Source organism: Colias philodice, chromosome 25 (assembly GCF_061535455.1).
Source record: "Colias philodice isolate Cphi_HAF_F1 chromosome 25, ilColPhil1 Martin Lab GWU primary, whole genome shotgun sequence".
In the NCBI taxonomy this organism is placed as follows: Eukaryota; Metazoa; Arthropoda; class Insecta; order Lepidoptera; family Pieridae; genus Colias; species Colias philodice.
The window spans coordinates 8,021,457-8,032,512 of NC_143110.1; the positions used below are offsets into that span (position 1 = coordinate 8,021,457).

Consider the following 11,056-nt stretch of genomic DNA (forward strand, 5'->3'; position numbering starts at 1 on the left):
TATAAGCGCTTATCGGCGCTTGTCATGTTCATATATTTTCCTGTCAGTGCTGTCAACCCGCGCAGGAAAATATATGAACATGACAAGCGCCGATAAGCGCTTATAAGTTTCAAGCTTTCTCTCTGAATACTCCCTAAGATCGGACGCATATGCCGAAAATTTTATACGTACTGTATTTTTTATTTTATTTCTCATGATTCGATGTCGTTTTTCTGTTGCGGTCAACTGTAAATTGATGACAAGAAAATATTGTTTAACCCCTAATTTTTTGGTTTGCGTAGATGCTATCTATCTAAGCAAATTTAGAGCCTAAAAAGCAGACTTTTTTCGACTTACCATAGTGAAGAAAATAACAGTTCGGCCGAAGATCGGACTATGTAGTATCTTCACTTCTATGCGTTTAATAATAATGTTAACATTAGGAAAACATCCGGACTTACGTCCATACATTGAGCATCAATGATTGAGTCAGGAAATTCCTCAAAAAATTTGACAAAGAAGTTTTTTTTTTTATTGCGTTTTTTTAGTCCGGTCTTCCCTCCTCATCCTAATTAAGTTTCTCAAACTTTTATCCTCCGTGTTCTAGGACTAAATAATGAAAATGTACCTAAGGTCTGATAGTCATAGCGTCATTGGATAGTTAAATATATTAAAAGTTAATAATTATTGCGCATTATTGCATAAGGCGCAGTCAAGAGCTAAACTTCGGTCCGATCTTCGGCATTGGGAGGGAAGATCGGATCTTGGGTTGTGAACGTCCTAGGCGTAATCAAAGTATACAGATGGAAAGAGGATTCGCTAATTCTGCCCCAAAATAATTAATTACATTATTTCAATGAAAGTACTCTCCACAATGAGCCATCAAAATTTTGTAGGTAAGATCGGATCGACGATTTTCGCCACAAAATACACCTTTTCTGCTGAATCACCTGTGTACACGTCCCGTCTGGTCGCTGGCCGGCCGCAGAGTGAAGAGAGGGGCAGAACAAAATGGCGGATCTAGTAGTGTTGGTAGCAGTAGAGAATATTGCCTAGTTTGCGAGTTATTCCATGCATCCGATCTTATGTCACATCCGATCTTAGGCGACCCAACCTTACATATATGTATATCTTAAAATGTTTGTACAAGGTAGGTATTATTAAAAAATAATTTATTTATTATACCTACCTACTAAGTCTGGTATAAAATGAAGGATTAAAAAAATATCATAGTTTCAACTTTCAAGCGATTTTCATGCAGTAGGTAGATTATTTTTAACTACATGCTCTAAAAATTCCTACGAGTTGTTACTAACTGTCCTTTTAGAAATATGCAAATAGCATTTGCATGACAAATAATATAATGTGCCTGTATATTCAATTATAATAATATGCAGATATTTTAAGTCGACACATAATTCAAACCAATACTTAAATATTGCTTCATCTAAGAAAATTACACTTTGAATGTCAGTTTATTTTTAAACGTCGCTTGTGAATATTATGTTTTACGTATTAACGAAATTGATAGGTATCTATTACTTGAATTCCAGTTTAATTTGAACTAGGTGACTCCCACATTTAAAAAGGTTAGGTTATAAGTATATTTATTTGCGACCGACGCGGGCGCCACGTCACAGCTATAATATTAATAAATTAATTATAATTATTATAATGAAGAAATAAAATGCATAGATAGCTAGCAATAGATACATATCAATAAATTCTGAATCTAACAATTCAAAAACATGGGTAAGCAAGTGAGTGAAGTCCCATGTCCCCAAGTGGGGTAAGGGGCAGATGCATTATACATCTGTTTCACTGATCGATTTTCTCTAGGGACAAGTAGGTGATCAGCCTTCTGTGTCCTACCAGACCGAGACATTTTTTTTTTCTTCGCCTCCACCGGGAATCGAACCCAGGGCCCCTCGGTGCTACGCTCACGCGTCAACCACTGTACCAAGGAGGTGGGTAAGCAAGTATTAGGTATTAATTAAAATGAAACAAGGAGTACAGATAACATTAAAATTTATTCAGGTGTTCTATAGTGCACTTTTTTTATAAATATCGTAAAGTAGCATAAGTGTACAGAAGTAGGTACCTACTAAACACCACCATCTAAAACTAAATACAAATCACTATATTATGTTACTAGGCTCTAAATAAATTCCTGAAACAACCGATAGAAAAGCACTAATAATACTCAATGTGTATTCTCCATTTCCAGAAGATGAATAAGCTAGAAAACTTAGCGGTGCAGCTGTTCGACGCTGGTGCGGTCAGGCTTGGAGACATAGAAGCGAAGGTGGGGAGACATACTCCTATATACTTCGACCTGCGGGTTATTGTGTCACATCCTAAGATGATGGTAAGATTTTTGTTATAGACCAAGATAGACACTAGACAGTATTATATTATCTGTGCCACGTTATTATTACGTATTTGTATTCATCAAAGCCTAAATTAGTTCAGCTAAAAGGTAACACGACATTCATTGTCTGGGCGGACCCGGACGGTACGAAGTTCGCCGGGTATATAATGTACTTTTACTTTTTAACCGACTTCAAAAAAGGAGGAGGTTCTCAATTCGACAGTATTTTTTTTTTGTATATTTGTTACGCGATTACTCCGGCAATTATAAACCGATTTGAATAATTCTTTTTTTATTTGGTAGGTCATACGTCAGAGGTGGTCCCATTGTCACCAGGTCAGGATCTGATGATGGGATCCCGGGAAAATCGAGGGAAACCCTCAAATTTTGTAGGCATATACACTGTTTATCAGAAATTATTAAAATTTGTACATATACTTACCTAGGTATAGTCTTGAAGTCGGTTTTTGTTTTTTTTCTAAAAATTTACTTTATTATGTTATTATAATCCTGATCTTGAATTTTTATTAGCATAGACTATTTACTTAGCGAGCTCAAAGGAGATGTTACCATAGACAATTTAATTTATACTAATTTATTGCACGGAGTAGGTAGATGAGCATTTAATATCACATTTATTATACGCATCCATACATGATTTAAGTATTATTTTTTGCGATTGTCTTATACGTGAACCTATAAGTTATATAGAAAATAGTCAAAAGCTTTTCACGTAATTTATGGAAAACTACGCTATTAATATTAAATCACAATAGAATATTTTATTTTATTTTATTTTATTAGTTTCCAAACAGCTTATACAACAATATAACAAACAAATTATTCAAGTATAATTAATAACGTTCTATGTATAAGCCTATTCTATGGATACACAAATGTTTAGAGTGTGAAAGATGTTAAAACAATTAAAAATACTGTTACCACAACAATAAAAAAAAATACAATAAAAGATATACTTAGGCTAACAAGATACGACATAAATCCGTATGCTTCAGGTGCTACGCAGAGCAGTAAGTACTAAGCGACGAAAACTGGCTAGACTATTTGAATACCCCTGTTGGTTCACTTGGTAGTGGAAATCAACCCTCTGAGAAAACACAAGTGCTCGTTCGCGGAACGGAAATCAATGGCTTGTGGGTTTTCCTTTTAGTCACTAATTACAGCCCTTTACACCTTACACCTATTTTTACCCAACTGCGGCAGAAAAAAGATTACCTATGCTTACCTATGTGTAAGAATTATTGTAGGGCAAAGATATCTTACAAAACATATTAACGTGTCATCGTTTTCGTTTATTATAATATGTATTGTTTATAATATTAATTTTATGAATGCTGTTGCCGTTGTTAAAATGTGAACAGTATTAAGACGTCCCGGGTTCGATCCCTGGTAGCACTGATAAAAAATAGCTTTCCGCCCGCTGCTGGGATTTCCGGGATAAAATTGTGACAACATTAAATAAAATAGTAACAAATTCCTATATGTTAATCAAAGTTATCCTCAGTTCAGTAATATTTGCGTGAAGGAGTAACAAACATAAACAACACATAGGTACTATACTAATAGTACATCCAATCTCACAAACACTCGCATTTATAATATTAGGTAGTAGCACTGACTAATAATTAGGTAGTAGGATAGAATAGACTAGGTTACCTACCGATTTAAAGAAAATCGATTAGTGAAACACATGTGAATTAATATAAGTATGTCCAATAGAAACGTCAATCGTTGGACTTTATTTCACACTAGCATACCGCCCTCAGCTTCGCCCGCTTTGTCTAAAACCTAATAAATTATATACTAAAGACTTCCTCTTGAATCACTCGTTCTATTAATAAAAACCGCATCAAAATCCGTTGCGTAGTTTTAAAGATTTAAGCATACATACGGTCATAGGGACAGAGAAAGCGACTTTGTTTTATACTATGTAGTGATGATAAAATATAAGCACCCAACTATGTAGTTACCTAAGTATGTTGTACAAGTATGCAAAAACATATTATAAAATTATTTAATGAGTCCATGAACCTTCCATAAGAAGTGCTTCTTCTGGCTCTAATTCAAACTAATAAAACAAAATTAGGCCTGTCCGTCTGTATTTTTACGGCTAAACCGCTAATCCAATTTCGGTGAATTTTGTTACTGAAATAGACGGAACCTTGGAAAAGAATTAAGGCTATTTTGTATCAAAACAACACTGTATATTGAAGAAAAATACTTGAAACCACAAACACTGGCGTGCTACCATAGACTAATACACTCAAGGTGCTACTGACCTTTCTAAACATTACACACGTAAAAGTATGTGAGGATATATTTTTGGTACTGTATACTTACTTTTTCAGGAAAAAAAGGCTGATGTCTGATCGAATCTATATGAAATTACGACTTTTATTCGTCGAAGTTTCGAGAAGCTTACGAGTATAGTCGCGGGCTGCAGCTAGTCTTACATATAAGTAATCTTGACCTTATTATAATACGAGACAAGTACCATTCAGTATTATAGCTGAGCTGAATCTAGGGCATGTGACCATTTCTGTAAACCATCTTGTCTTGGCATATATGGAAATTAATAGTAAATATATTGCAAACGATTGTATTTTATCATGAATAGTGATTAAATTATTATGCTTCTAGCAATGTTTACGACAGTTCTACAAACTGTTTAGCTACCTACTTAGAAAAACAGATTATCCTTGCTTTATTTCACGATATGCCTCAAACAATTTTTAACTCGTTTTCCCAATACATTAGCATAAATAATAGGTATAGTATATCAGCCTTTCCCATCCTAGGCTCCGCGAGCATATCCTAGGGGTAAACAGAAACCAAGAAAATTACGAAAGCCTTGGTGACCAGATATGTCACGGACGGACTTTGCCTTTTTCAATTTTGAAATGGATTCCTAAAAACAAATTAAAATAATTTACGAATTTAATCAACATTATTTTATGATATATTTTGACTTAAGTATGTGTTTGCGAATAAGTGTTTTTTTTGTGGTCCGCGTTTAGAAAAGGTTGGGAAAGGCTGTACTATACTATTAGAAAATATTCTATCTGTTTTACCAATCTCATCCATTGGGTCCCATCTGTTTTCATGCCATAAAACATTAAAAAACGGTCTAAGTTCAATAACCAATTTAGGCGTACCTAACAATAAGATAAGATAAATGTACAGGACTTTGCTTTACCTATTTTGGATTATCTTTTCGTCTAGATTAATAGCGAAAAAAAATGCAAATATGTATGTACTTACTACGACCAATAGCTTCTTAGAAAATATCTATAGAGCATCTAAGGTTGGGTCGCCTAAGATCGGATGTGACATAAGATCGGATGCATGGAATAACTCGCAAACTAGGCAATATTCTCTACTGCTACCAACACTACTAGATCCGCCATTTTGTTCTGCCCCTCTCTTCACTCTGCGGCCGGCCAGCGACCAGACGGGACGTGTACACAGGTGATTCAGCAGAAAAGGTGTATTTTGTGGCGAAAATCGTCGATCCGATCTTACCTACAAAATTTTGATGGCTCATTGTGGAGAGTACTTTCATTGAAATAATGTAATTAATTATTTTGGGGCAGAATTAGCGAATCCTCTTTCCATCTGTATACTTTGATTACGCCTAGGACGTTCACAACCCAAGATCCGATCTTCCCTCCCAATGCCGAAGATCGGACCGAAGTTTAGCTCTTGACTGCGCCTTATGCAATAATGCGCAATAATTATTAACTTTTAATATATTTAACTATCCAATGACGCTATGACTATCAGACCTTAGGTACATTTTCATTATTTAGTCCTAGAACACGGAGGATAAAAGTTTGAGAAACTTAATTAGGATGAGGAGGGAAGACCGGACTAAAAAAACGCAATAAAAAAAAAAACTTCTTTGTCAAATTTTTTGAGGAATTTCCTGACTCAATCATTGATGCTCAATGTATGGACGTAAGTCCGGATGTTTTCCTAATGTTAACATTATTATTAAATGCATAGAAGTGAAGATACTACATAGTCCGATCTTCGGCCGAACTGTTATTTTCTTCACTATGGTAAGTCGAAAAAAGTCTGCTTTTTAGGCTCTAAATTTGCTTAGATAGATAGCATCTACGCAAACCAAAAAATTAGGGGTTAAACAATATTTTCTTGTCATCAATTTACAGTTGACCGCAACAGAAAAACGACATCGAATCATGAGAAATAAAATAAAAAATACAGTACGTATAAAATTTTCGGCATATGCGTCCGATCTTAGGCGACCCAACCTTATAGGTAGTTCCTCACGAAAAGAAAACTACTATCCAAGCTAAGATTAAAAAAAAACTTGCTTTAGTTTTTAAAAATAGAATTTTATCGTGAGGCGGAATTCGAATCTAAAAAAAGTATATTCTTTAAAATATTCATAGATAATAAATAACACTTCCTTAAGGCTTAAAAAGTTAAATTAAAAACAATTGGTAATTCCTCCTCCATTTTTCGATCGTCATTTCAATAGTTGATTAGTAAAATTGTCAACATTAAAAAATAAAGATTCCTACGTAATAAATGATAACAGAGTTATAAAATGCTTAAAAACACTTCGAAGAATTAACGGTAGGTAACCAGGTGATGATTACATGATTATTTATGAATTGGATTAAAGATAGCAATGACTACACAATATTCATCCTTATGGTTTTGGAAAATATCTACACCTTATAATATATAATATATAAATAATAAATCTCAGAGAAGGTAATTTAAAAGTTAAACTGTGATGGTACCACAGCTGCACAGTACACAACTATTGTAATTTGTAAGTAGGTAATATTATGTGACTTTTATGCCAATCAAATAGTATTTAGTATTTACTATTTAGGTACTTTAGAACCTACTATGAAAAATAGTTACTTACATAGTAAGAATCAACTTTTTTCCTACTAATATAATCATTAAGCACCAAATTATCAGGTTCTTGATAATAAAGAAAACAGCTATTAAAAAGTCTCGTTTTATTGTAGGAATTATAGATAATTATTTGGCTGTAATTTAATTGTAATAGGGTTCCATTTCAACAAGATTTCAACAGGTTAAAATAAAAATGTAGGTATAATAAAAATTCCATCGCAGTCTGCAGAAGTATCCAAGTAAAAACTGTCGGCTGTAAAAAGACAATTAATTATTTAGTAAGTGTAAGACACTGTTTAAAACCTGCACAGTTAACATGTTTCAATGATACTCCTCGATTTTTCTCTAAATTGTTGTTATACCTTGCCTTGTGTACAATTATAACAAAAACATATCTTTTTATAAACGATAGTTTTAAATTTTCAATGCAATATAATAATTCTAGTCGATTTTAACCCCTGTAAATTCAGCCGACAGAGCCGTGTCCAGCACGAACGAGAACAAGAAGAAAACAGCTTTTAATGTTATGAAATACTGTACTATATCAAAATATTGTTATTTGTCTATTCATACATACCATTTATCGTCTTATCTAGATAATAATAATTGTGCAATGAAACACAAAAGGTGTAAAACGATAACAAATAAATTACTTATAATAATTATTGACGGCGAATTTTATTCTTCTTTAAACATTACCTATGCTATTAAAAATCACTCATGGGAGTAATAAGCTATCTTACTAGAGGTTAATACATAAAATAATATTATTTTCTATTTAACACTATGTAGTTAATGGCCTGAATTTAAATCGCGAAATCAATTCTACGGAACCCTGGCCAATAGCGGCGGCACACTTTTTATGTATTACAGATAGCTAATGATAATGAATAATCTCTGAACTGTAATACCCTTTATCTTATGGAATCGTTTATAAAACCTAAGCAAGTCACGTATTGGTAAATCACAAACATGCGTACCCTCGTAGTGCTTCTCGGCCTTGTTTTGGCGGTGGCAGGTTTGGAATTTTACAATTTTTATCATCATTAGATTATAATTAGTACCATCATTGTCATCATCAGATTATAATAATTGGTCTTTACTTGTCTACGTGGATATAAGTTTTTTATTTCTGAAATTGTGAACCGATTCTAAAAGAAAACCAAATTTAAGTCATAAGAGACAACTTGTGAGTGTGGAAACAGTGTCAGAGATAGAGATAAATATTTCTTTTAATTTTCATTATTTTTATTCATTATTATTATTTACCTACTAAGTATAACCTGAGACAAACAATTCATTTTTCTGTCATCTAGTTTATACACCTAAAACATATATCATTTTCCTTCAATTGTCCACTCTAATGAACCATCTCTTATAAAAGATTCTCTCTTTCTTGCAGCCTCCCAACAGAGGCATCAACGTATCGTTGGTGGCGCCGTGACCACCATCAACCGCTACCCATATGCCGTGGCCATGCTGTATTCGCGCACCGGCAGCGTCTTCAACCAGGCCTGCGGTGGTACCATCATAAACAATAGATCCGTGCTCTCTGCTGCGCATTGCTTCTAGTAAGTTCTTTTACGCTTGTTGCTTCACCTGTGTATGTAACCGACTCGATTCGATATCGAGAGATTTCGAGATTCGATTGAAATTCTTGTAACTAACGGACAGATTTATTTCAAAATTCAAAAAAAAGCTGTAATTTACTAACTACTTATTAAGGATCGGTGACAATACAATAATTTCATAATTAATATGCTTTTGGATTTTATTTTTTCTAACTACTTAAGTATGTAAATAATTAGTTTAAAAGTAATAGTTCAAGTGGTACAGTAAGCTAATTATTATATATAGATGTTGGACATCTTTCGCGTAAAAGAATAGGTAATTATTTTTTTTAAATTGGGTAACAATCTTTTAGCATTAAAAAGTGTGGGCATTTCCATAGAAAATTGTGTCTAACAGATGTGCGAAAATAAACTTTTCTTTAATTTTATAAGTATTTTATGTTATATTCTAAAATAATTTATATTTATAGCCGGGACCGCGCGAACCAATGGCGCATGCGTGTCGGCTCTTCCTTCGCTAGCAGCGGCGGAGTCGTCCACAACACCAACGCGCTGATCCTCCACCCCTGGTACAATGACAACAATCTGGACAATGACGTGGCTATCGTCCGCTCCAACTCTGCCTTTACTTTCAACGCTAATGTCGCTCGTGGTAGCATCGCTAGCGCTAATTACTGGCTCGCTGACAATCAAGTTGTGTGGGCTGTTGGATGGGGATTGACTACAGTGAGTATAGGTTTTATCTTTGTAGAAAATAAGAAAGGTAGGAAAGAAATAAGAATTACCTGATTTTTACAAAGATATTTCAATTTATCCGTGGATTATTGTGATAATTATGTGACTATTTTTAAGAATACAGCTGTAGATTCATTTCATCATTTTTAATAGTCGAAGCAAAACAATGCGACGAAACCATTACTGTTCAAAATACATATGTACTTACTTCTGATATTATCTACTAAACTAAGTATACCTACTTGTACATTATCACGGAATTGTAGTTTTTGGTTATAAATGCAGCGGAAACAAAATAGTTGAATTCATCACTATTACTAAGTAAGTACTATCCCAACGATTTTACCTTGCAGTTATCCTTAACTACAATACTAATTATCCCCACAGTGGAACGGCAGGCCCTCCGAGCAGCTCCGCGAAGTCCAAGTCTGGACCGTCAACCTGGCCACTTGCAGGAACCGCTACCGTGAGATCAACCTCTCTGTCACCGATAACATGCTGTGCTCTGGTATCCTGGACGTTGGAGGTCGCGACCAGTGCGGTGGTGACTCTGGTGGTCCCCTCCTCCACAACAACGTGGTGGTCGGAGTCTGCTCTTGGGGACATGAGCAGTGCGCACACCCACGCTACCCTGGTGTCAACGCTCTGGTCTCTCGCTACACTAGCTGGATTCAGGCGAATGCTTAAGTCAATTAACTATGTAAATTTGTAATATATGTGTTCTAATTTTAGATTGTCTTTTATTTATACCTGTGATGGGTACAGAGCTTTTTATTCGGATAGAGATATTACATTAATGGCGATATTTATTTTTTATTCCATCGTCCATGTTTTAAGTACGTACTATAGGTACTTAACTAGTTACATATTTTATACTCAGTTAAATGTGCAGATTTCGTAAAACCTCTCAATTATGTTTATAGGGTAGCTGGTATCTTCTACCTAGTACTACTACTAACTACTACTACTAGTAAAAATACACATTCTATTTACCTACTGTTAATTGTTATATTGTTAGTACCTATCACTTATTTTTTAATGATAAGCCTATACCTATGCATATACATTTCCATATTATATGAAAATAGGTACCTATTTAATAAAAATATCTATCTATAAATAACACAGCTGGATTCAGTCACATTAATAAACAGCTTACTAATGTTCATGCAGGTTCAATAGATAAGATTTAAGAAATCTATAGATAAAACTTTATTACACACCTAAACTTAGACATCGACTTACCATTCCACCGCGATATAGCTATAAATCAGCTGACGTTTTATACATATAAATTATAAACCTTTTGAGATATCAGTTAGTACCTAACTTGAAATATTTTATTTTTCTCATTTAATAACTCAGGCCCCGGAATCACAGACACAATAATTCACAAACGAAAATCAAATCTCAACTGAAACAGCCCTCGATATTCTAATCAAGAAAATTGATCAGTGAAAATAAGGTGAAAATAGTAAAATTC

At 34.1% G+C, this 11,056-nt stretch overlaps 2 protein-coding genes across 2 annotated transcripts in view; one reads left to right on the forward strand and one right to left on the reverse strand.

The window, feature by feature from the left end:
- LOC149477526 (kxDL motif-containing protein CG10681) overlaps positions 1-11,056 on the reverse strand; it is a 128,138-nt gene that overhangs the window by 9,286 nt on the left and 107,796 nt on the right. The gene's annotated exons all lie outside the window — the stretch shown is intronic.
- On the forward strand, positions 8,029-10,304 carry LOC149477527 (trypsin CFT-1-like). Its single transcript, XM_089711083.1, has 4 exons — positions 8,029-8,285; positions 8,670-8,838; positions 9,309-9,564; positions 9,961-10,304. Exons 1-4 carry the CDS (start codon positions 8,240-8,242, stop codon positions 10,258-10,260), a joined length of 771 nt encoding a protein of 256 aa, XP_089567209.1. The 5' UTR covers positions 8,029-8,239; the 3' UTR covers positions 10,261-10,304.